Source organism: Rhinatrema bivittatum, chromosome 14, assembly GCF_901001135.1.
Source record: "Rhinatrema bivittatum chromosome 14, aRhiBiv1.1, whole genome shotgun sequence".
In the NCBI taxonomy this organism is placed as follows: domain Eukaryota; kingdom Metazoa; phylum Chordata; class Amphibia; order Gymnophiona; family Rhinatrematidae; genus Rhinatrema; species Rhinatrema bivittatum.
The window spans coordinates 35363540-35388793 of record NC_042628.1 but is presented as its reverse complement, the minus strand read 5'-3'; the positions used below and the strand labels follow the sequence as shown (position 1 = coordinate 35388793).

The following is a 25254-nucleotide window of genomic DNA, read 5'->3' as shown; positions in this document are numbered from 1 at the left end:
CCACTCATGCACCCCTGCTATCTCACCTTGCCTGGCAGTCTGGGCTGTGCTCTCGTACACCGATCCCTTCACTGCTCCACAGATAAATGGGAACTGAAGCCAGGTGGCTGTAGACTTGAACTCCTTGAAGAGGTTGGAGAAGGAGATGCGGATGACCTGGCCATCCTGGAGAAATGAAGGCAGAGAACGATTACACGGCTGGGAACATAGGGATCTCAGAGCTAGGACCAGGTAAAGTTTCTCATCTGAGATCTAAGACTCTCTGATGTTAAATCATTGTCTCAAAAGGCAAGAAAGGAGCAGGAAAGACAGGGACTGCTCTGGAGATGTGTATAAAGAGACACGAGTAGTCCCGAAAGTCCCATACACTAGCAAAAGGGCAGTCTCGAGTAGCAGTCCATTAACATCTCTTTTCGGGTATTTTCCAGGAATGTTAGTTGTGCTATCAGTGCGATGAAAGTGTGAGATGGAGGCTACTAAACTGTAAAAATCATGAGCAGAGGCAAACAATAGGTCACTCAGTGCTAGCACTAGCAGCACCAATTCCATGTAATGGACCTAATGTTCAGCTCCACCTTTCTCCTGCGAGCCCCTCGCCTTGGAAGTGAGATTCTGCCTAGATCCCACAATGCTGAGGGCACAGTTACCCCTGTATACCTCATCTCTATAACGCTCCAAGGAACCAGTAAGCAAGAGCTGCAAGATGATTTTCAAAAGTCAATATCCTACACGAGGTCAAGCACATCTAATCAAGATGCCGCAGCCCTGGTCCTGATTCAAACCCAGCCAGGCCCTCACTCCGCAGAATGCCATACTACTCTCACACACCTCAGTGGTCACATCCAGGTGGACAACGAAGTGCTTGCCTGGGATGGGCCTGAAGAGCAGGTACAGATAGCGACCGGTCAGCCCCAGGGATTGGGAGCTGGTCTTGGGCAGCTGAATGTAGTTGCTGGCAGGGATAGATCCCCGGATACGATATACTGTACACTTCAGCCTCTTGTCCTGTAGAAAGCAAAAACACACTCAAGATGAAAGTTTTAAGGCAATCCCATCTAATACAGCGCCACGGGCAATGATTTCCCTTTAGCCCCACCATGAGCTGTGACAGACATCCAAAAGCAATTCCATCTCCTCTTCCCACAATCAGCTAAGCCCAGAGGGAAAGGTCCCAGGTCAGCCCACATGTCTTTCCATTCCCAAATACAATCAAGAAAAAAAAATATAGTGTTGTGCAGGATCAGAGATACCATGACAATGAGACTTTATAGTGCCTCCTCTGAAAAGGAAATCCATGTTAAATCACTAGGTATAATGGGAATTAAGATACAGCACCCAGGTGTCCTGGACTGATCCTGGTACGTACAGGGAATGGGAATTAAGATACAGCACCCAGGATGCCTGCATTTACTGGAAATATTACCCCATGAACTAACACACATAGGGAAAAAAAACCAAGATCCAAAGGTTGAGCAAAAGAACTCTAAAATATTATGTTTTTAAGAAACCCTAAATCAGGCTGTCCAGATGGCTAACTCTCCATGCGGCCCAGCTACAGGAGGCTGTCTGAGTTGCAGCAGCAGCTTCTTCTCTTCATGGCTCAATGGAAAGAGGCTGTCCAAGACACCCTCTCTATACAGCATGCAGCAGTAGCAGGTGCCAGGCATCAGTGCCAGCCTTTTCCCCCTCTCACAAAGCCATAAAGGCTGCTGGTATTTAGCGGATAGGATTCTCAAAGATTGTTGTATGGGATAATTTTATTCTGCAACAGAGGGGATGAAAGGGAATGACCTTCTGACCAGCCAACGGGCGCCTTACCAAGAACCTGTTGTGCTGTATAATGGACAGCCACAGAGTCCCCTCCAAGCAGAAATGAGAACGGAGTGAAATGTGACGAATGAAACAGGAGGCGAACTGCTCAACGCTGAAGGATTTAGAGCTTGGACACGAAAGACCTGGCCGCAGAGTCAAACTGAAGGAAGATCAGAGGGATCCACTGGGCTCATTAAAAAAATGGCTTTTCCCACTTTTGTGCCTATGGAAAATAATGTACTGAATAAAGCCCACTGAGCAGATCCGATTTCCTTATGTGATAATCCAGAAAACCATGAAACATTCTCTCCCCCTCTGCATGATTCAGCTGTACCTAGAAGATGCACTTTTCACACTGTCTGCACTAGGAAAAAGACTGCATGCACTTTGTACCAGCAGGCTCTGCACCAACTCTGAAAGCAAAAATGCACACATATGTTCTCTTTGAAAACCACCATGGGCACAATGTATGTGTGGTCACTTACACCTGCTTGTTTTGCCATTGTAATCTGCCTAGCATGCATTGGTTGATATAAGCAGAATATAAATGTTTTGGGGTTTTTTGTTTTTTTTAAGTAAAATAAAAAAATAAAAATAAATAAATAAATAGTCCCACTTAGAGGACGTTGAGGAGGAATGTGACTTCTGCCCCCCCCCCCCCCCCCCCGATTCTCCAAAAATTCTCAGATAGATGCCAGATGAGGATATAGACCAATAAAGTGGAAGATTTTTGCTCCTTCAGCATAGCTGAAATAACTACAGACAAGTACCCTTTCCAATGCATAAGACCTAAAAACCCCTGGGAGGAAAGCTTGTAAAGCTGAGATAGACCCCTGACTGCAGAAAGGAAAATTGGTTCTTACCTGCTAATTTTCATTCCTGTAGTACCACAGATCAGCCCAGACTGCTGGGTTATGCCTCCCTTCCAGCAGATGGAGACAGAGAAAAACTTGAAGGGCACCCCTGTAAGTAGGATGCGCCACCTGCAGCCCCTTCAGTATAAACAATATCAACGCAGAATTAAAGAGGTAACAGGAATCCAAAATGTAAATGGTCAAACCAAACTTATGAGACTCAACTATGTACAAAATAAGCGCATTTGTGAAATCTTCATCCTGCTATATAGGATGACAGGAAAAAATTGATAAACTCTCCAGCGGAATCAAAAAGTTGGGCTGGCGTCTGGGCTGATCTGTGGTACTACAGGAACAAAAATTAGCAGGTAAGAACCAATTTTTCTTTCCCTGTACGTACCCGGATCAGCCCATACTGCTGGGATGCACCCAAGATGCCTTACATGGGGTGGGACCTAGAAAGCCCTGCTCGAAGCACACCGCTGCCAAAGCTCTCGGAGTCGGGAGCCCGAACATCCAAATGGTAATGCAGAGCAAAGGTATGTAAAGATTTCCAAGTCGCCGCCCTACAGATCTCCTGAGGGGAAATTAACTGACTTTCTGCCCAGGACGCCACCTGAGAATGGAGCGAATGAGCCTTAAGGCCCTCTGGAACGGCTCGCCCGTGACATATGTTCGCTGAAGCAATAGCATCCTTCAACCATCGGGCAATAGTAGCCTTGGAAGCTTTATGCCCTTTCCTGGGACCGCTCCACAAGACAAAAAGGTGATTAGACAGGCGAAAATCATTAGTGACCTCCAAGTAACGGATCAGCGCCCCCCTAACATCCAAACGCTTCAATTCACGAGCACGTGGAGAATTCTGATCCAAATCCGGGAACGCAGGCAACTCAACAGACTGGTTCACGTGAAAAGCTGATACAACCTTAGGCAGGAAAGATGGCACGGTTCTAAGAGAAACGCCACAATCGGAAAACTTAAGAAAAGGCTTGCGACAAGATAGAGCCTGAATTTCCGAAACCCTCCGAGCTGAGCAGATAGCTACCAAAAACATCGTTTTGAGGGTAAGGTCCTTCAAAGTGATGCACCTCAGCGGTTCAAAAGGAGGTTCACACAACATCCTAAGGACCAAGTTCAAACACCAGGATGGACAAACCGCTTGACTTGGTGGATTCAAATGCTTAGCATCTCGAAGGAAACGAACCACATCCAGATGAGCCGCTATGGACGCACCGTCCACCTTCCCACATAAACAGCCTAACGCCGCCACTTGAACCCGTAGAGAACTGAAATGAAAGAAGACTAGAATGTGGACTATCGAGGCCCGCCTAGGGGAAACATTCGACCTACTACACCAAAAGTCAAAAACCTTCCAGACTCTGACATACGTAAGAGGTGGAAGTTTTGCGAGCCTGCAAAAGAGTGGAAATTACCGAATCCGGAAACCCCTTCTTTCTCAACTGCTGCCTCTCATAAGCCAAGCCGCTAGACAAAAGCGATCTACCTGGTCGAAAATACTGGAACCTGCTGCGGGAGATTCGGAAGATGACCTAGACGGAGCGGTCCGTCCACTGCCAGGTTGAGGAGATCTGCAAATCACGGCCTCCGTGGCCATTCCGGAGCCACCAGCACCACCTCTCCCAGATGAGTTTCTATCCTTCTCAAGACCTTGCCTACCAGAGGCCAAACAGGAAATGCGTAGAGCAGAATGTCGCGAGGCCAAGGGAGGAGAAGAGCATCCACCCCTTCCACTCCGTGCTCTCTTCTGCAACTGAAGAAACGCGGCACCTTGGCATTCCCCCGAGTCGCCAGTAGATCCAAACGGGGAATCCCCCACCAATGAGATATCAACACAAACGCCTTGTCTGACAGCTCCCATTCTCCGGGATCCAATCTCTGATGGCTCAGAAAATCCGCCTGAACATTGTCTACTCCGGGAATGTGCGAATGCGCTATCCTGAGCAGATGAACTTCTGCCCAGGCCATGAGCTCGTCCGTATCCGCTGCTACGAGACAACTCTTTGTGCTTCCCTGCCGGTTGATGTATGCTATCGTCGTTGCATTGTCGGAGAGCATTCTCACCGACCGATGAACTAGAGGCAAGAACTGCTGCAAGGCCAACCGTACTGCCCTGGTTTCGAGACGATTGATGGACAATTTGCTTCCTGCTGTGTCCATTGGCCTTGCGCTGTCTGAGATTGGCAAACTGCCCCCCAGCCGGAAAGACTGGCATCTGTCACAATAGTCCACTGAGGGACCTTCAGATCCAACCCCCGGGACAAGTGTTCGGGGCTCAGCCACCAAGCTAGGCTCGACCTGGCCAGTTCCTGGAGGGGTAAGGGGACTTGAAAAGCCTCCGACTTGGGGTCCCAAAGTGAGAGCAAAGCCCTTTGCAATGGCCTCATATGAGCGAAAGCCCATGGGACCAACTCCAGAGTAGACGCCATAGAACCAAGAACCTGTAAATAGTCCCAACCCTGGGAACTGGCAGGGGCAAGAGACGCCGAACTTGCAACATGAGTTTGTCTATCCGTTCCTGCGTCAGGACGACCTTCCTAATCAGAGTATCAAATCTCGCCCCCAAAACGTCCAGGACCTGGGCAGGGGACAACTGGCTCTTGTCCGCATTGATGATCTAACCCAGAGCGCGAAGTGTCTGCACCACCTTGGCAACTGCCGCCTCGCATAGTTCCTTTGACTTCGCTCGAATGAGCCAATCATCCAAATAGGGATGGACCAGGATCCCCTGGCGACAGAGAACCGCCGCCACAACCACCATCATCTTGGTAAACGTGCGCGGAGCGGTAGCCAGCCCAAAGAGAAGTGCCTGAAACTGGTAACGCTTGCCGAGGACCATAAACCGGAGATACCGCTGATGGTCCTTCCAAATTGCAATGTGTATGTACGCTTCCGTCAAATCGAGGGACGCTAAAAACTCCCCAGCTCTGACGGAGGCGATTATGGAAAGTAGCAACTCCATGTGAAAACGGGGCACTCAGAGCTCTGTTTCCTTCTTCAGATCTAAAATCAGACGGAAGGACCCTTCCTTCTTCGGAACCAGAAAATAAATCAAATATCTGCTGGTTCAAAGTTCGTCCGAAGGAACCGGAACGACCGCCCCAAGGTCTAACAACCGGCGAAGCGTGACAGACACCTGACACCTTTTCTCCAGGGATCTGTAGGGCGATACCAGAAATAGATCACATAAGGGATGAGCAAAATCTAAGGCGTAGCCGTGTTCTATAATGTTTAGAACCCAATGGTCTGATGTTATTTTGACCCACTCCTCGTAAAACAAGGACAGCGGCCCCCCCAACAACTGGAACAGGGGCGTGGGCCGGCGCTATTTCATTGGGAGGACTTAACTCCCATCGCCCCTGTGGTACCGCTGTCTCGGGCGGGTCTACAGCCACAAAAGGAATGAGACCATGTCTGTGATCTGCTGGACAACTGTCTTTGGCCAAACGGAGCCGGCTTAGACTGGCGAAAATGGCGCTGCCCCCGAAAACGCAACCGGGAAGGGCCAAAACCTCTGGAAGCCTTTGGCCTATCCTCTGGGAGCTTGTACACCTTATTGTCCCCCATGGACTTAATGATCTGCTCCAAATCATCTCCAAAAAGTAATTTCCCCCGAAACGGAAAAGCACCCAGCTGCGACTTGGAGGAAATATCGGCTGACCAATTACAGAGCCATAAAAGCCTGCAGGATCACACCACAGAAGCCATAGTACGTGAAGACGTATTACAAGGCATCTGCCCCATACGCTACTGCCGCCTCCAAATGATCAGCCTGTTCAGACTCCTCCAGGGAGAGCTCTCTGGCACTCAGGAGTTGTTGTACCCACCGGAGACGTGCACGCTGCATTAAACTACTGCAAACGGCCGCTCGAACCCCCAGAGCCAACACTTTGAAGATATGCTTGAGAAGCACCTCAAGCTTACGATCCCTGAGGGTCCTTAAGGGCAGCCGCCCCAACAACCGGAATAGTCGTACACATGGTGACTGCAGATACGGCCACATCCACCTTGGGAACCTTAAGGAGTTCGAGAGAGTCATCCGGCAGCGGGTACAATTTTTCAAATGCTCTGCCTACGCGAAGGCTAGCTTCCGGAGTATCCCACTCCCGAAACATCAGCTGGAGTAACACAGGATGAAAAGGAAAAGTCCTAGCAAGGGACGAAGACCAGACAGCACTGGATCCACCGTGCCCTGATCCTGAGTCGTCGGCATCTGCCCAGTCGGTATGCCCAACTCCGCTAGGACATGTGGAATCATCGGCTCCAACTCATCTCTACGAAAGAGCCTAAGGACCAGAGGATCATCCCATTCCACCGGGGCCACACGCTCGGAATCCTCATCCATGTCCACCTGAAGCGGATCCGCCAGCAGCAATGCACCCTGGCTCCTGGAACCGGACTCTTCCCGGACCACCCGAATCTGGGAGACCTCAGGAGGATCCGGCTTTGAAACCTGTTTGGGAGGAGAGGGCCCAGCCCCAGGCTGCCCCGGAGGGGACTCAGGATCCTCCATGGGCATAAGGCTAGCTAAATATGCCTTATGTAACAGCAAAATAAAATCAGCCAAAAAAGGATGCTGGTCCTTTAAATATTCCCAAGGGGGGGGGGGGGGGGGTACCTAAGGGAGCAGGTAAGGCGGGAAACAAATCGTGGAGAGACCCGGGGCAAACATCTTGTGGAAATAACTGAGGAGGGAGATCCCCTACCCCTACAGAGTTATCTGCATCTGCAGCCCCTAAAATGGCTGCTGTTCCTGCATTCCGCGGGAGCGGGGCAGGCTGAGCACTATGAGGCAGCATTGGGGCACCCGCACCACAAGACCGATACGACTGCCTCCCACTTCCGCCAGCTGCTGCCGCTGACGGGCCCTTGCCCTCGGGAAGACACCAGGAGCAGAGGCTATCTCAGGAGAGCCGTGCTGCCGGCTCCCCACAGGCTTTGCAGGCCGAAGCGCTGTAAAGGGGAGGCCACCAAAGTATACCCCGGAGCCCAGGAGGCCGAAGAAGAGCAGCGCAGCTCTAAAAAACAACGCAGATCATTCCAGTTTTTGGGTTTTTTTCAAACAACATTGGCTTCACCAGAGCACAACCCGCGGTTGTCTCTGGGCCAGGGGGGGAGGAACCAGCCCACCAGTAAATCCCCCCAGTCACTCACCGGCTGCTGCTCCTGGTACACTGGCATGAAGGGAAAACTACCCGGCAGGCCTACCACCGAGGAGAAATGACTTGGCTCCTCGGGAGGCCTGGCTTTTTTTTTTTTTTTTGGAACTTTGTTTCAGCCAGACAAATTTAAAAGATTCCTATTTTTTTTTTTTGTATTGAATCAATTAGCCAGGACTGCAGGTTCTGCCACCTTCATCTGCTGGAGACAGAGAAATACTGAAGGGGCTGCAGGTGGCGCATCCTACTTACAGGGGTGCCCTTCAAGTTTTTCTGTCTCCATCTGCTGGAAGGGAGGCAAAACCCAGCAGTCTGGGCTGATTCGGGTACGTACAGGGAACTGCAGGTTTTGCACCTCTACCATCTTACTGGAGACAGAGAAATACTGAGGGACTGCAGGTGGCACACCGGGTTATGAACAGTGTCAGTAAAACTTTCTCTGTCTCCATCTGCTGGTTGAAATGCAAAACCCAGGAGTCTGGATTGATCTGAGTATGTACAGGAAAGTACTCTTTTCCAGGGCTAGGCTGTAAGACAAAATGGAGATGGATCCTCCATTGGAATCTTCCCCTGTCATAATAGACTGTGGACCTGGGAAGGCATACTGGGTCTCCTGCCAAGAGACTTACCAAGTCTGCATACCACGGTCTCCTTGGCCAGTCCAGAGTTACCAAGATTGTCAGGGATGGATGGCCATCTATCCTCTTCAGTGAGAGGCCAGGGAAGAAACACATATAAGAGGACATCCGATGGCCAGGGTCTTATGAGGACATGCATCCCACTGGAGACTGGCTCCCTCCGCTAGCTACAGAAATTGTGTGACTTGCCATTCTAGCAAGTTATCAGATCTGTAGCCGGCTGTCCCCATTAGCTCACTATCATTTGGAATGCCTGATGGCTGAGTTCCCATTCCCTGGGGGGCTAGCCTCCTGAGAAAGTCAGCTTGAATATTCGACTCCTGTGCTATGAGATTCAGAGTGACTTCTGCCCACTTAACACAGGTCAGCTGCCCCGGATGTTAATGTCCGACTCTGGTGCCTCCCTGCTTGTTCACCTGCACCACTGCTGTGGACTTGTCCGACAGGATCTGACAGCATGCCCTCTGACCAAGGAAGAAACATGAACAGCACTTGCCTGATGGCTATCTCCAATCTACTAAGTACTCCACTTCTGCCCTTGGACATTGCACTTGGGTTATATGCCCCTAGCAGCAGGCTCCCCAGCCAAGTCTGCTGACATCGGTGGCTATGGTGATCCATGCAGAAGGTTCACCATTGGTGAAGGAAGATGAACCTTGTAGTCCCCTGACTCCGAGGACCACTGGGACAAGCTGGGCCACTGTAATGGGCATACGGCAACTGCCTCAAACCATAGCTTCCTTATAAGCTGACATGACATCACAAGGGAGAAAAGAAAGGTGTGCCCTTTGTCTCCAGCAGCTGTGGAAGAAACGCCCACAAGTAATTTATTTTATTTTAAACATTTCTATACTGCTTATCAACTTTACTAAGCAGTCTACAATTAAAACATCCATAAAAGTAATAAAATAAAACTAGATAATTAAAACATAAAAACACGAGTAGACATAACAACATACAGGTATTAGCTCTGCAATAATATAGCGATAGCAACTCCATAGTCTAGCCTGCCATTTCAAAAGAGGGGGGTCTGTATCAATCTGCTAAAAAGGGTTTAACACCTCATTGGTCAAACTCCCGCTGGAACAATTGCACAGGAAGATAAGGAAAACGCTTTTTATCCACAAAAATGATTTTGAAAGCTGGCCTCTGAAAGAACATCTTACCTGAACCCCCATACAGCAATCTGCACAAAGCCCTAGAACTGTCTCTCTTTACAATTTAATTACAAGGTCACGCACAAATCTTTCCTCTAAGAACTTGTCCAGATGTGCTTTGATGTGATTACGATACGAAGTTAGCGTGGTCAAAACTGGGGCGTGCCAGAGCCTGGACCGGAAAACTGCAAGCTCTGAAGAACAGAACCTTTTCAGTTCTGTAAATATTTCCATAGGTGGGAATGTATGGAGAAAAGAAGGGATATGTTAAACCCATATAACGATAACAATTAGGTTGCATGACCTGCTCTAGATGGCGAAAGTCAAAACCCAGACATAGTTTGGGTACCTGTGGAGGGTTAACCTACCAAACTGGTAGAAAATCCAAGACTTGTCCACTAGACGCTGGATGATACAGCACTTCACCTCTACACAGAGACAACACAATACTTTTGCTGGATTTCCTGGCAATGCTGACGTAGCGTGGCGTATCTTACCATGACAGTGGTCACATCCCCTTCCTTTGTTGACCTCTTCCACTCCTCTACTTTCACATGCTTCAGAATGTTCACAAATGGGTGTTGCCACACTGCCAAGAGTAGAAGAAAGTCCCAGGATCAGCAGCCAAATACTATAACCAATCAAAAATAAGGAGAAATTTCTCACCTAACAATTTCCTTTCCTTGAATCCAGCCAGATCAGTCCAGATGGATGGGTATGCCCAGCAACCAGCAGATGGAGACAGATAAACAGCTTCGTTGACATTTACCCCTTATAGGCTCCCATGCTGATCTCAACATGCCAGTATTATCTGTAACAAGCTATCTAATGCAACTTAATTCCCCCAACAAACTAGGGGGCTTTCAAAGAACAGAACAGGGGGAGAAACTTAATAACATTAAAGTTTGCCCTATCACAATCACATCATACCTTCTCTTCTATGACAGTTATCACGCTGCAACGTATGGCAGTCCAGGGAGGTTCCTGGACTGATCTGGCTGGATTCCAGATAAATGAGATGTACCCAAGCTACAGCTGAATCAGGCAGGACTGCCAAACCTGCTCTCAGCACCTCAAAGGCAAAAAGGATGGCACTTCTTTGGCTCTTGCATCCAAATGGTGATGCTTTGCAAAAGAATGGAAAGATGACCATGTTGCTGTTCTACAAATCTCGGAAGGAGAGACTAAACAGAATTCTACCCATGAGGCAGCTTGAGCTCTAGTTGAATGTGCCCTGACTTTCTTGGGTAAAGCCATAGAAATTATTTCCTTGATCTGCAGGCCAGTGAAGCTTTGGTTACTGCTTCCCCCTTCTTCGACCAACTGTACAAAACAAAAAGATGATCTGATTTCCTGAAAACATTTGTTACCTTCAGATACTGTAACAGAATTATCCTTACATCTAAACAGACTCTCTACTAAAGGAGTGCAAACACAACTCTTGGTTAAGATGAAAAACTGACACCACTTTTGAAATAAAGGAAGGCACATATGAATCTTCACCACATACTTTAAACACCAAAAAGAAAGGGCCTGCAATTCTGAAATCCTAACTGTGCAGATGGCCACCAAAAATACTACTTTTAGAGTGAGAAGTTTCAGAAACGTTTGTCTGATAGGCTCAAATCGAGATATTGTCAAAAAAGGGAAGAACCAAATTCAAATCCCAGGAAGGAACAGTATCCTGCTCCAGAAGCCTAATATTTTGACTCCTCTAAGGAAACAAGAAACATCTGGAAGAGAGGATAAGGGCCTGCCCAACATTTTAACTCTACTGCACGAGATAATTTGCTGAAGATTCAGGTAGTGGTTAAGAGTTAGCACCTTAGATAAACCATCCTGAAAAAATTTCAGAATGTAAGGAGCTATCTCAGGAACAGTATGCCTATCCAAACACCAATGTTCAAAAATCAAATCCTCACATAAGCCAAGAAAGTAGAAGCCTTCCTAGCACTTAAGAGATTACTCACCACTTCCTGAAAATACCCTTTTTTTTGTCAAGCTAGACCTCTCAAGGGCCAAGCCCTAAGACAAAATCGATCCAGATCTTCATGAAACAGTGGCCCCTGGGACAGAAGTTGCTTGTGTTGGGGAAACTGCAATGGCTCCTCACTCAACAGTCTGATGAGATGTGCATACCATGGATGCCTTGGCCAAACCATGGAGCCACGAGAACCACCAGACCCAGATAACCTGAAATTCTTCGTAGCACTGTGCCTACTAAAGGCCATGAAGGAAAGGCATACAGCACTCCTCTCGACAGCTAGTCTTGAATTGGAGCATCCAGTCTGGATGAACCCTCTTCTAACCTCCAATTGAAAAACTGACACACTTGTACATTCTGCCTGGTTGCCATGAGATCTGCACGGGTGCCCCCATCTGTGTACAATCTGATTGAATGCCTCCTTGAACAGAGTCCATTCTCTGGAGTCTATAGGATTGAGTTTGAGAAAGTCTGCTTAAACATTCTCCACTCCAGCAATGTGCAACACCAAGATCACTCTTACATTCATTACATCTAACTTACCAACATATTCACCTCTTTCAACACCTGAGAACCTTTGGTGCCTCCCTGATGATTCACATATGCCACTGCTGTAGCATTGGCCTGACAAGATTATGACTGTTTGACCCTTGAGAAGAGTTGCAAAATGTAGGAGAACCAATCGGATAGCTCTAGACTCCAAACAAAAATGATAGACCAATTGAACTCCTTTTTTCAACCAAACTCCCTGAGCTACGTGCCCTAGACAATGTACACCCCATCCTGTCAGGCTGGCATCACTTGTCGCCATCACCCAAGTTGGCATCTCAAGGTCTACTCCCTTCTCTAAATTCTGTACATTCAGCCACTAGTGCAGACTCTCTCACCCAATCTGGGACCAGAAGCCTTACTGAATAAATCTGCAACTGAAGTCCCACCTAGATAATAATGCTTTCTGCAGAGGCCTCATGTGAGCCCTCCACAATGGAACTACATCCAACACCACTGCTATGGAACTCAAAAGCTGAAGATAATTCCACACTCTCAGATTCCTGCACTTCAACATCTAACATACCTACTGTCAAAGCTTCTGAAATCTTTGCGTCAAACTGACATGACCAATCCTCATGTCGAACAGAGCTTCCAGATAGTCCAGGAGCTAAGGAGGAACTAAACTGCTTTTGGAAACATTCACCACCCATCCCAACTCCTGCAACTACTGAATTACCCTCTTTATCGCTGATATACTCTCTTAAACTGACTTTGCTAGTATCAAATACTACAAAATACTACAAATACTACAAAACGCCGCCGCCAGAATTATCACCAATCACAGAAAATCCTCCCACATCACACCCACTCTCAAAGACCTCCACTGGCTGCCCATCACACAAAGAATCCAGTATAAAACCCTCACCCTTCTTCACAAAAAAATAAACAACAACAGAATGGTCTGGCTAAACAACACCATCCAACCATATATCACACAAAGAAATCTCAGATCCTCCAACTCAGGTCTCCTCTCCATCCCAACTCTTAAAAATGCTCACCTCAATACAACACGCAAACGAGCCATTACAATAGCTGGCCCTACCCTCTGGAACTCCCTCCCCCCACAGCTCAGAAATGAACCCTCACCGCAAGTCTTTAAAAAACAGCTCAAAACATGGCTGTTCTTGAAAGCATTCCCTCCTGAACCCCAACATCCTAAAATAAACGCTCTTGAAAGCCTTACCGCATAACTTCTACTCTGCACGAACGCATAACCCCTCCTCTCCCTCTCTATCCTCCCTATTTCCCTGTCCCCCACCCTACTCGTAACCAAGTCATATTGTACATATTGTATATAGGCTATATGCCATTTCTATATACCCACATTTAATATTTAATTTTATTCATATGTTACAATGTTCCTTATATTAATTGTTTAATCAACTGTTATCTTGTTACAATGTAAAATAGGGCAGTTCCGGCTCTATTCAACCTGTTATCTGGAAACCGATGTGATATCTCGATCGAATGTCGGTATACAAAATAAATAAATAAATAAATAAATATCAATCAATTGTTCTGATAAGGATGAACCAAAATTCCTTCTTATAGCGCCACCACCACTATCATTTTAATCTTCGAAAAGGATCTTGGAGCTGTGGCCAAACTGAAAGGTAGAGCCTGAAACTGAAAATAACCACCAAGTACCACAAAACAAAGATACTTCTGATGACATTGCTTTATTGGGTTGTGAAGATGAGCTTTTGCTAAATCAAGGATGTCACGAATTCTCGTCTTATCACCAGCATGACAGATCTCAAGGTTTTCATCCAGAAATTTGATATTTTTAAGGATTTATTGATCTGTTTCAGATCCAAAATATCACTGGCTCCTCAGAAATAGTACCATTGCCCAAGAGAAGATTATGGAATATTGACTTTACTATCTTCCTCTTTTGAACACAGTGACAAAGGGAAATCATAAAAACATCTAAAATAGGGCAGGAAAACTCTACAGTGTATTTGACCCATATTATTTCTAAGACTCACTAATCTGAGGTAATTTGGATCCAATTCCAATACAAACTTGACAGGTGTCCTCCTATCTTCTGTATCGGAGACTGGGTCCCCCAAACTTCATTAAAAACCATAAGAAGTGCCAGACAACATAGGGGCTCCATTCTTACCACCTCTTTTGGAAGAGCAAAAGAGACTCATCCTCCGAGTGCCTGATGTTCTCCTTTGTATCTTTTGGAATCTAGAAATTAACTCCTAAGTCTATCTTCCAGAAATCTAGGCACTTTAAAATGTCCCTCAACGTTTGCCATTTTCTCCAAGTCTTCATCAAATAACAGATTCCCCTTAAAGGGAAACTTTGTCAAATTCATCTTAGAAACAGAATATGCTGACCAATTCCGCTGCCACAGAAGCCTTCTAGCCACCAAAATGGAAGCCAAATCAAGGGAAGAATCAGTTAAGAAGGCTGCTCCAGGTTCCATTGGAGACTCCTCCGCCATAGATGAGTTATCACCCTCTATGGTATGCTCTTGATTGCACTGCAACAAACACAAGGAAGACCTTGCCACAATATTTATTTAGATACTTATATCCTGCAAATCCACAGCTCTTAGCAGCTTACAACAAGGAACATCCATAATCGGTTAAAACAATTAACTACTAAAACAAAACATGAAGATGCTGCAAATTAAAAAAAAAATAAAAAGTAGTTAAAATGCATCAATTAAAAGCTTGTTGAAATAGGAAAGTCTTTGTACAAAATCTTTTAAAAAGTTATTAATCAGTTAAGCGAAATTCAACTGGCAAAGAATTCCACGTGACAGGGCCAGCAACAGAATCAAAGGTATTTCAAGAAGGCCCCTCTGTTAAGAATGCAATAAGTGAGTGGACTGTAAATAATACTACTGCAAGCTACCTGAAGTTCCATACTTGAAGCTTCAAAGGCTTATTTTAAGACTGACTATCTTCCTGTCTTGCGCATTAAGTGCACCGCCACCCTCTATGTGAATTTTGTTTGGTCACTGAACATACCCTAGGAAATTTCAGTTTATTTCTCTCCTGAGAAACCAAAGGGTTTAGCTTATCTGAAAAGTGACCTCCTTTAAAATTAGCCTCAGGAGACATCAAGCCAAGATCAATAAGATCTTTAACCGCCTTATGCAGAGGGAGATTTAGAAGGCTTACAGATACTCATAATGGAATCTTCCGCAGAGCTAGGACCCTCATCATTTTTATCCTCAGCAATGTTCAACACTCTGGATACTGGGAAATCACACAATGAAGTTATTTCTTGTTGAAGAGGCATACTATGGAAGAACCATCTTCTCCTTCTGCAGAAGGCTCCCCTTCCTCTAACTCCTCTTCCCCAACAGCTGCCCTCAGAGATTTTATGGTTTCAAGGGAATCCTCTGACTTGGATGAGACATCATTATCCAGGTCCACATCTTCTACGCTCCTGTTCCTTTTCCTCCCTGACTCTCCAGCAGTTCCCCAAGGTAGAGGAGTGGATCCTGGGACCAAACTCTGCCACATACCGAATGCCTAGTGGGTACATTTTTAAACCTCCTGTGACACGGAAGCCCAGGCTGCTAGAACGGAAGAGAAAGGAGCTGCTCTAGTAAAAGTAGCAGTCCCCATTTGTTCAAGCGAAGGCCATTCTGACCTGTGCTTCACGGGACAGAGAGGCTCTAGCTCCTTATCTCTTTCCTGCCTCTGAAAGTAAACTCCCGGCAGGAAATTAAACCACAGCAAGACCCACCAATGTAGTGCCCCCAAAGCAGCATCCACAGTGCTTTTAACTGATCCCCTCTCCTCCAAACAATGGCAGAAACATTTAGCCGTTTCCCCTGCCTGAAGCTGGGGCATCCTGCACCTGCTGCAAAGCATGGTCTTCGTCCCCTGCTCGCCCAACATAGCTATGTTCCCCAACCGAAGCCCATGATGAGAAAACTCTCAGTTGCAACCAAAACTGAAATCATCAAATGAAGACTGCCCCAAATCACAGCCAAGAAACCTTTGCTGCACCCGGGCCTCTACTGCAAGAGCCGGGTTTGCCTTTGAAGAACTTTTTTTTTTTTTAAACTTTATAAAAACAAAATAATCAACGGCTGAAGGCAGAGTACCAGCCCAAGAGACTTCTGTTCCCTCTATCTTGACAAAATCCAATAAATCTTTTTTCTCACTCCTCTCCAGAAGAAAAGCTGGAAGCCCCCTGACCTAGGGCAAAGCTCAACTGATGGACAGAGTACTAGCTTTTCACCTCAGAAGTGCCCCTTAATTTGGTTCTTCTTCACACAGCCTAACCTAGCCTCAGCATAAAGAACATGCAATGCCTACCTACCATCTGCTGAAGACAGAAAATACTGGCAGGCTAAGGTCAGCATGAGAGCCTATTAAGTAAACCTGTTTATCTCTGTCTTCATTTGCTGGTTGGTGGGCATAATACAAATGTCTGGACTGATCTGGCCGGACAAAGAGGAAATAATATGGGCATATACCATGTGGTATAAAAAGTGACAACAGGGACAACAGTACCCAGACATCAGATTCTATGCCATCTGTGCAGTGAGTAATGGATGGATCTGTACCCACCCACCTAGACACGTCAGAGGGGACATGAAAGGATTAGCCTGTATCTAGTGAAAATGTAGGGAATGAATCAGATGCTTGTTCTGTGCCCATCACATAGTCTATGCTCAAGCACTGCTAAGGAATCAGGTACCTTTTGTGCCTGAATGTAATTCACCTTGAGCTACCAATGGAAAAGGTGTAAGCTAAATCTAAAAAAAATAACAATAACAACAACAATAATAATAATAATAATAATAATAATAAATACCCAAATAACACTAGGGATCATGTCAGTCTGTGGTGGTGCAGTGCTAAGGATTGCAGACTCGTCTATACATATTTAATACCAGTCAGTCTGGTAGTCACAGATCGGTCTTCATCTGGGCAGTGCTGAGGATTCCAGGTCACTATGTGTCACGCCATGGGATCACAGCTCAATCTTTGCCGGGGGATCTCAAAACACTCTTACCCAATGGTGGAGAATTAGGGTCACTCTGTGCTGGGCAGTACCAAGCAATCCCAGGTCATTTCTGCACCTGGGCAGTACCATGAAATTTGGGATTACTCTGTGCGGTTGTAGAGCCTGCAGATCGCAATTCCTTCTGTATCTGAACCAGGGAACACAAAAACGCTATGCTAAAGCAATGCTAAGGAAACCCGGGTTACTCTGTGTCTGCACCACTGTTCCGGACGGTGCTAGGGGATCCTGAGTCACTCTAAGGAAGCCCTAGTCTGCTTCGCTCTTTCAGTACCTTTGGCCATGGCTCCAAGCTGTTACCGCTGGGACTCCCAGTCTGCACAATCCAGGAGGCACGAATCCACAAACCAACCCTCCCGCCGCCTGCGCCGCCACCAACCGACACGCCACGTACTGCGTCATCACGTACAGGAAAGGTCGTGGAGGCAAGCAGGGTGCATCCACCGCGGCGAGCAGTGTTGTCAGACTGAGCTGCCTGTTGTGCGAATTTTGTGTTTGTGTGTGTAAGGGTTGGGCTAGCGTTGGGTTAGACGACTCGGCAGTTGAGTGCTAGAAACTCTCTTTGTTGCCGACACTTTTTTTTCTACCGAATTACACACGTCAGCAGTCGCGGAGTGATGATAAATCTTAGGCAGCAGCCAATCAGAGGCGGCAGGAATAGCAGAGCAGCGGAAGAGCAGAGGTGCATCTGTCGACATATACGGGAGCTATTCCACCATATGGTGAACCAAGCGTTTTGTTCTCTTCACATTTGAAGTCAAACTCAGACCTGGAATAGAAATCGTTTTGAAGCTTTGTACAAGGCTCACCCACTCTGAATACAGCCCAATGGTCTGATCTCTGGCTTTTATTTTTTCCAAAAATGTGGGTTTCAAAAAAAATGAGCATTTAATTTTAGGATTTAGGAGTCAAAGTTATAAAAAAAAAAAGCCCCCACAGAACGAAGGGACTTGAGTAGGAGCTGTGCAATGGGACCTTCCGGTAAAGAGTGTATGTGTCCTTTTGTAACTTGTAATTTTACTTCACTTTTATTTTGTAATTGTTTTCCTTTTCTTCCCCTCTTATTTTAATCGTGCATTACTTTGGCAACACATGGACAATTGTTATGCAAATAAAGTTATCTGAATCTGCCCAATTGCAAGAAAACAACCTGCTTGCATAGCCTAGGCTGTCTGCCCACACCTCTGAAGCTGCTGTCACCAACAGGGGTGGCTCAAAGCAATCTGCTGCCTGAGGCGAAGGATGAGATGGCACCCCCCTCTCTGGTACCCATACGAAACCATGCTCACACATACCTTCTCTCACAGCCCCCCAAGCACCCTCACGCGTTCTCTCTCACATCCCCTCCAAGCACCCTCACATATGCTCTCTCACACACACACCCCATGCTGCAGTCACACACCCACAAGCAAGCTGCCTCAAACTCACACATACACAAGCTGCCTCTCACCCAAGACACACAAGCAAGCTGCCTCTCTCTCATGTGGGGGCCCCTCTCTATTCTTCAGCTGCCACCGGCCTCAGCCTCTCTCTGTTCTTCAGGCCAGAGATGTAGCCAGAACTGAATTTTTGGACGGGCCCAAGGTTAATATGGGTAGGCAGCAGACATTCAGATCTAGGCCCTACTAATTGTACTCATCGATAAATAATGTCTTAGCGTGCACCCTACAATGGATTTCTGAGTAGTTTGCAACAGCCATCATGCATGAGTGACATTTTAAAATATTTTAATTCTATTTCTTCAAGCACTTACCAATATTAAAATTGCCTTATTTATATTAACTTATTTTATATTTATTGCAGTTTATAAATACACAATATCATGTAAAAAATAAAGAACACTTCAGAAACATCCAATCTAATCATGTGATAAAACAAATATCAATATTCATTTATGAATCCTCTTTCCAAAAATGCATAAAACTACAATAAAACAGCAATAATCATAATAATCATCATAAAAAGATTTGCAACAGGTGCAGAACAGAACTAGGACATGCAAAAAAAAATTCAAATTTGGGTGTTACCTTAGTGACAGCAAAACACATTCCCTTCACTGCCAAACACTTGGGGGTAGATTTTCAAACCGCGCGATTTGGCCTACTTTTGCTGGCGCATCAGGCGCAAGCAAAAGTACGCTGGATTTTAGTAGATACGCGCGGAGCCGCGCGTATCCGCTAAAATCCGGGATCGGCGCGCGCAAGGCTATGGATTCTGTATAGCTGGCGCGCGCTGAGCCGCGCAGCCTACCTCCGTTCCCTCCGAGGCCACTCCGAAATCGGAGTGGCCTCGGAGGGAACTTTCTTTTGCCCTCCCCTCACCTTCCCCTCCCGTCCCCTACCTAACCCACCCGCCCGGCCCTGTCTAAACCCCATCCTTACCTTTGTCAGGGGATTTACGCCTCCCAGAGGGAGGCGTAAATCCCTGCGCGCCAGCGGGCCGCTAGCGCGCCGGGACGCGACCTGGGGGCGGGTACGGAGGGTGCAGCCACGCCCCCGGACTGCCCCGGATTTGGGCGGATTTAGGCGAGCAGGGCTCTTAAAATCCGCCCCTTTGTGAAGTAACACAAATCCTGCACATACATACATAAATCAATCAATCTTTACCATAGCATAACAGCAGTAACTCTCAGGACTCAAATAGCAGCAACCTTATCTATGAAAAGGCAGCAAGGGAAAAATTACACCAGACCCTAGAACACTAATACACTACCGTACCTAATGGGCAAACAGAACAAACCAGACTGCTGCAAATCCCTACAGAGAAATTAGATGCTAGCCAAATACTGCATCTCTGTCACACATGCACAAAACAGACAGACCCTTATCTAAGACAGAATAAGGGACTACAAATTAGAAACATGCAAACAAATGAAAAGCCTGATAAACCAGACTCTATGAGCACTGGAATACTGAAGAAAAAGCAAAAAACAAATATATAAAAAATGTAAATTCCCAAAAATATTATATTTATTTCTTTTATTTAACAGGTTTTTTTTATACCGACCTTCATAGTAAATAACATATCGGATCGGTTTACATTTAACAGGGGGTATAACTGAAGGAAACAATTCAGGTAAAACAATAGATAACAATAGATATGAATAAGTCAAAGTTACAATCAACAGGAATCAAGAACTTGGAAGCTTATAATAAGCTGGAAGGAAGATGAAGGTAAGTAATAATAATAAATGAATACAATAGTGAGAACGGGTTAAAGCTTGAAGGTGCTTTAACCTGGAGGAGCCAGAGTCCATAGTTCATGGAGATAAGTGTCTAAAGGCCGGGTGAAAGTGGAAGGCCATTAGTGATTGTCTGGTGGATCGGAGAAGGCTTGGTGGAAGAGCCACGTCTTGAGTCTTTTTCTGAAAGTTAAGAGGCAGGGTTCCAATCTGAGGTTTGAAGGGATGTTATTCCAAATTGATGGGCCTGCTATCGAAAAAGCTCTGTCTTTGGTCGTAGAGAGGGGTGTGGCTTTAGTAGGAGGAAATTGTAGAGTGCCTTTGTGAACATCTCTCGTTGGTCTGTTAGAGGAGAGGAGTTTGAATGGGATTTCCAGGTCGAGTTGAAGTTGATGATGGATGGTTTTGTGTATTAGGGTGATTGATTTGTATAGGATTCTAAAATTTACTGGTAACCAATGTAGGTTTCTGAGGATGGGTGAGATGTGTTCACCGCGGCTGGTGCTGGTCAGCAGTCTCGCTGCCGCATTTTGTATCATCTGCAGTGGTTTGGTAGTAGATTTGGGGAGGCCTAGGTAGAGTGCACTGCAGTATCTATTTTGGCGAACAGTAGCGCTTGGAGGACTGTCCTGAAATCATGGAAAAATAGAAGTGGTTTAAGTCGTTTTAGGACCTGTAGTCTGTAGAAGCAGTCTTTGGAGGTTGTGTTGACCATTTTTTTTAAGTTTAATCGATTGTCTAGTATTGCCCCAAGGTCTCTAACATGTTTGCAAGTAATGTGGGAATTGTGTGGTGATGGTGGCAGAAAATTGTTTTCGTTTGAGGAGATGAAATTTGCTGAAAGGCAAAATAATTTTGTTTACCTTTGTTGTCTGATCTGATTTTATTTTTCTAATCAGTTGGTCCCAGTCTCTTTTTCCCCCTTGTCTGTCTTTTCCAGGGTCTCTTTTATTCTGCCTTCTCTCCTTCTTCATACACACACACACAGACACCTTCTTACATGTTCTCTCACACACACACACTTTCTCTCACACAGGATCCCACTCTTCCATGCTATCTCTCACATACACACAGTTCCCATTCCTACACACGCACACACAGATTCTCACTCTGACATGCTCACTTTCACACAGGCTCCCACTCCTACAAATACATAGGCTCTCACTCTCACATGCTCTTACACACATGCTCCCATTCCCACAAACAAAACACACAGGCTCTCACTCTCACATGCAGGGAGAACCAAGGTCTGGTGTCCCTACAGTCAAGGCCATGATCCATCATCAGAATGGGAGGAGCCAGGCTTAGCAAAATCTGAAGAAGACAACTCTCTCTGAGAGTCTAAGCAGTGCTGACACAGAGGAGAAGCCGTAATATGACAGGCAACACAAATAGGAAGACGCTTAGGCTTCTTGTTTACTGGTGCCATTGTGGCGGTAAACATGCATCTGAACGGCTCGCACTTAAAAAGGTTATGTACACAAAAAATAAGTTCCACAGAAGAGAAGCAAGGCAATGCACAACTCATGTGCCAAGCTAAGCGAATGAACAGTTTGAAACTTGTGTGCAGAAAAGGCACGCCCCAAACCGAGCGCACATGTGTGCAGAGCCGACTGCATACACTGACGGCCTATACAGGGTAGCAAAACGCGCATAGGAGTGCGTGAAAAACGCTGCTACAGCCTACCACATGGCATGCAAGAAAAAAGCTTAACTGTGAAGCCTAGCCCACTGGGGGCCGCTCAACCCACCAGGCTGCCCAGTTCCCCAACCCTAACGGGAGCAGGAACAAACATCAGGACAGCGTGCCAAGCACGGAGACTGGAGGAAGTCCTGAAACCCCTCTAACTATCTCTGTTTCAAAGGTAAAACTGCTCTATTTTATTTTTTTTTAAACCTTACCTGAGCTCAGTGCTTACCAGCTGAGTACAGCACTTGGCCACCTGCACCCGTTGCCTTTCAGCTGAGCTAGCAGCTAAGTCCACGCTGGGAAACTTAGCTAATGGACCAAGGCACACCTCTGAAGGACCATGGAAATCACCTCAGGAATTCTCAACTGGGGGAGGAACCTTTTGGTATCACCGCAGGAGAGCAGGGCTTTCTTTTCCTTAATTTAGATTTCACATTTCTCCTTCCAAAAAACTCGAAGCAATCCCCATAGGGAGATGCACATTCACCATCTGCTGGAGATGGAGCATACTGGAAGGCTGGGGTCACTGCAAGGCTATATATACTGTGACTTCAGCTTGCTCCATTTCCATCTGCTGGCAGGGGAGCATAAACCCACTGGTCTTGAGTCCATCTGTCTACATGCTAGGAAAATTCTTTTACTGAATATTCTTTTTTTCTGATTATTAAGTTGCTCTATCTTTATAAATAATTATTGCTCTCAATAATACATTAACTCTTAGGCGCAATGATGTGTGTCATTTCTTTGACATCGGGCCCTGTAGAGAGTGAGTGACGTATAGGGGTACTCCTTGTTAATGATTTTCTCATCCAGTACTACCTGATATAGCATGAACCCAAGACAGAAGAGGTGATGAAAACAAAAACAGTAAATTAATTCAAAAAGGCCTGGGATAAACACTGTGGAGCCCTAAAAGCTAGAGGTGGAAATGAAGAAAAGGGTGCATGGGATTAACCTGCAAGGAGCGACAGCTACTACCTCTAACAGAAGGCACTACCCTTAACCAATTAGCTTTCATGATTTTGATGCAACTGCAACATTGCTCTCTGCTTCGATGGTGGGGGAAAAAGTCAGGGCCCAGGCTTTTATGGTCAAGGATACTGATATGCAGGCATTAGAGAAAAAGTGCAGGACTACTTCTATGGCCAAGTCCAAAAGCACAGCACGTTCAACCAGCATGGTCTTAATTATCAAGATGGCTGTTCACCCTGTAAAAATATTGATTGCACCAATTTTTATAATGGTTTGACAATGGTTAGTTTTGATTGCTAATATTACTACCTTTAACATAAGGCTTGGAAGTAACCTGTATGGAGCGGCAGTTATTACCCTTAACAGAAACTTGGGGGTATTCTGCACAGAGTGGCAGTTACTTCCATAAGAAACTTGCTGGGCAGACTGGATGGACCTTTTGTTTTTTTTTGCCATCAGTACTATGTTACTATATTATAAGGAAGAGGTAGCATTGAAAGTGCTTTTACTGATGATGAGTCTGATTCCGGAATTAACATGGATGGCGAAGCTCTATGAGCAGAGGTAAAGCTTGAATGTCTATGCCATGGTGACCTTTCAGCACTGACAGAACTCGGTGCAGTATAGTTTTGTGCCAAAGAAACAGTAGCTGATGGTGCTGGTGTGGACAGTGCCAAATCCTTGGAGCCAATAAGAGACAGCACAGTCTTTTCTTTTGGTGCTGTTTATTGGCGCAGGGCTTCTTCTCAGCATCAAGTAGGAGTGTTCCCTCCCTCTCTTTTCCTCGGCATGATGTGAAGGAAAGGCTTTTTCGCGACTCCCTCAAAGTATTGGTCTCTTAGAGATGATCTTCCTTTTATGAAGGAGAAGACATTTGGTATTTTAATTTCATGACTCGATAAAGCTTGTGCTCTGGGAGACATTCTCCTACAAGGCCCATAATCAGATGAATCATGTGAAAATCACAGGCATCTGAGACATAAATTGTATCGATCTTGTCTTGCAATCTTATGGTGGCATTTAATGCATAATTTAAAAGTTTCTTAACCGCTCTTGGCAACTTTTCTACTATGATTCCAGTTAAAATAAAAAGTATAATTTTTTTTTGTTTATGGAAAAGGATCCCAAAATGAAAGAACTGAGGAAACAAGAAAAACTGAAGAATTTAGTTATACTTGCAAAAATTTGCAGCAATAGCTTAGGAAAGAGAAAGAATCCCAACCATTCATCAAGCGGATAAAATAAAACTGAGACTCACATGGCGATGGCAACACAGGAAACCACCACATGTGCTTAGAATTTTTTTTTTTTATTCTGAGCTATGAGAGAGAGCGTTTCTATTCCAACATAGAATGTCGTCACCCACTTGCATGGCTGTTTATCTCTGCTTGTCCATGGAGAAAACCAAGGCTACATTAACTTTTCAGTAAAGAAAAAAAAAAAAGGAACCTTCTAGAGATCTTGTCTCAGATTGACTGCAGAGAAATCAATGTTTATCAGGGCGAATAAATCATGCAGTCTAATGCCAGCAAAGATGGTAGCAAACATAAATGTGAGGGAATTCAAATACTCCTGGGACAGATGAAAAGACAATGGTAAGTATAAGGTTAAGTGGTTACAAAATTCAAATGACAATCTTCATTCCTTCTAGAGCAGAGGCAATGGAAGAGGTGATAAAAAGAAACCAAGGCATGGATAAAGACAGCATAACCTAGTGACACTGCAGGCCCTGGGTTAGCTAGGTGGGAAGCAGCATTCCTAGAAATCATCCAGATCGATGCCAGCAAGTTGGTGGTTGTGGGGTGGTGTCCAGATGTTCAGAGCAAACTCCTTGCTAGTGCTAGCTGTTTTAGATTATTATAAAGCTTGTTAATAGGATAAAGGGAATGGGAAAGCCTGGGAATGGGAACTTGTATACACATCTACTGAGTTTGATAAAGAACCAAAGAGGAAAGCAACAAAAACCAACTTAGATAAGGAGTGGTATCCTACAAGTGGTCAAGCTTCTACAGCTGGCAGCAGTGTAGACCAGAAAGCCTGGGCAGGCTAAATATATACCAATGGGTCTTTAGCTACCATCATCTATTTCATAAAACAGGAAAGATGTCAACACCTTCCTTATTGCTGCTGTAACAAAACTGTTGTTATTTCTGTGGGTAGAGGAGTTTTCCTCATGATATACAGATTGCTTGAAATGCAAAGAGTTTAAGAATACATAGAATAAACAGCTTAA

General features: G+C 45.6%; 1 protein-coding gene across 3 annotated transcripts in view; it reads right to left on the bottom strand.

Annotated features, from left to right (window-relative positions):
• Positions 1-17765, bottom strand: part of WDR90 (WD repeat domain 90) — a 206217-nt gene extending 188452 nt beyond the window's left edge. The window contains exons 1-4 of one of the 3 annotated variants that reach the window (XM_029576135.1): positions 17453-17765; positions 10136-10227; positions 829-1005; positions 27-165 (exon numbers count right to left, since the gene is read on the bottom strand). In XM_029576135.1, coding sequence (XP_029431995.1) covers positions 27-165; positions 829-1005; positions 10136-10227; positions 17453-17462 — 418 coding nt within the window. In that variant the 5' untranslated portion in view covers positions 17463-17765. The remainder of the gene's footprint in view (positions 1-26; positions 166-828; positions 1006-10135; positions 10228-17452) is intronic. The other 2 variants (XM_029576134.1, XM_029576136.1) reach the window with 2 other exon arrangements.
• Positions 17766-25254: the final 7489 nt, after the last annotated feature.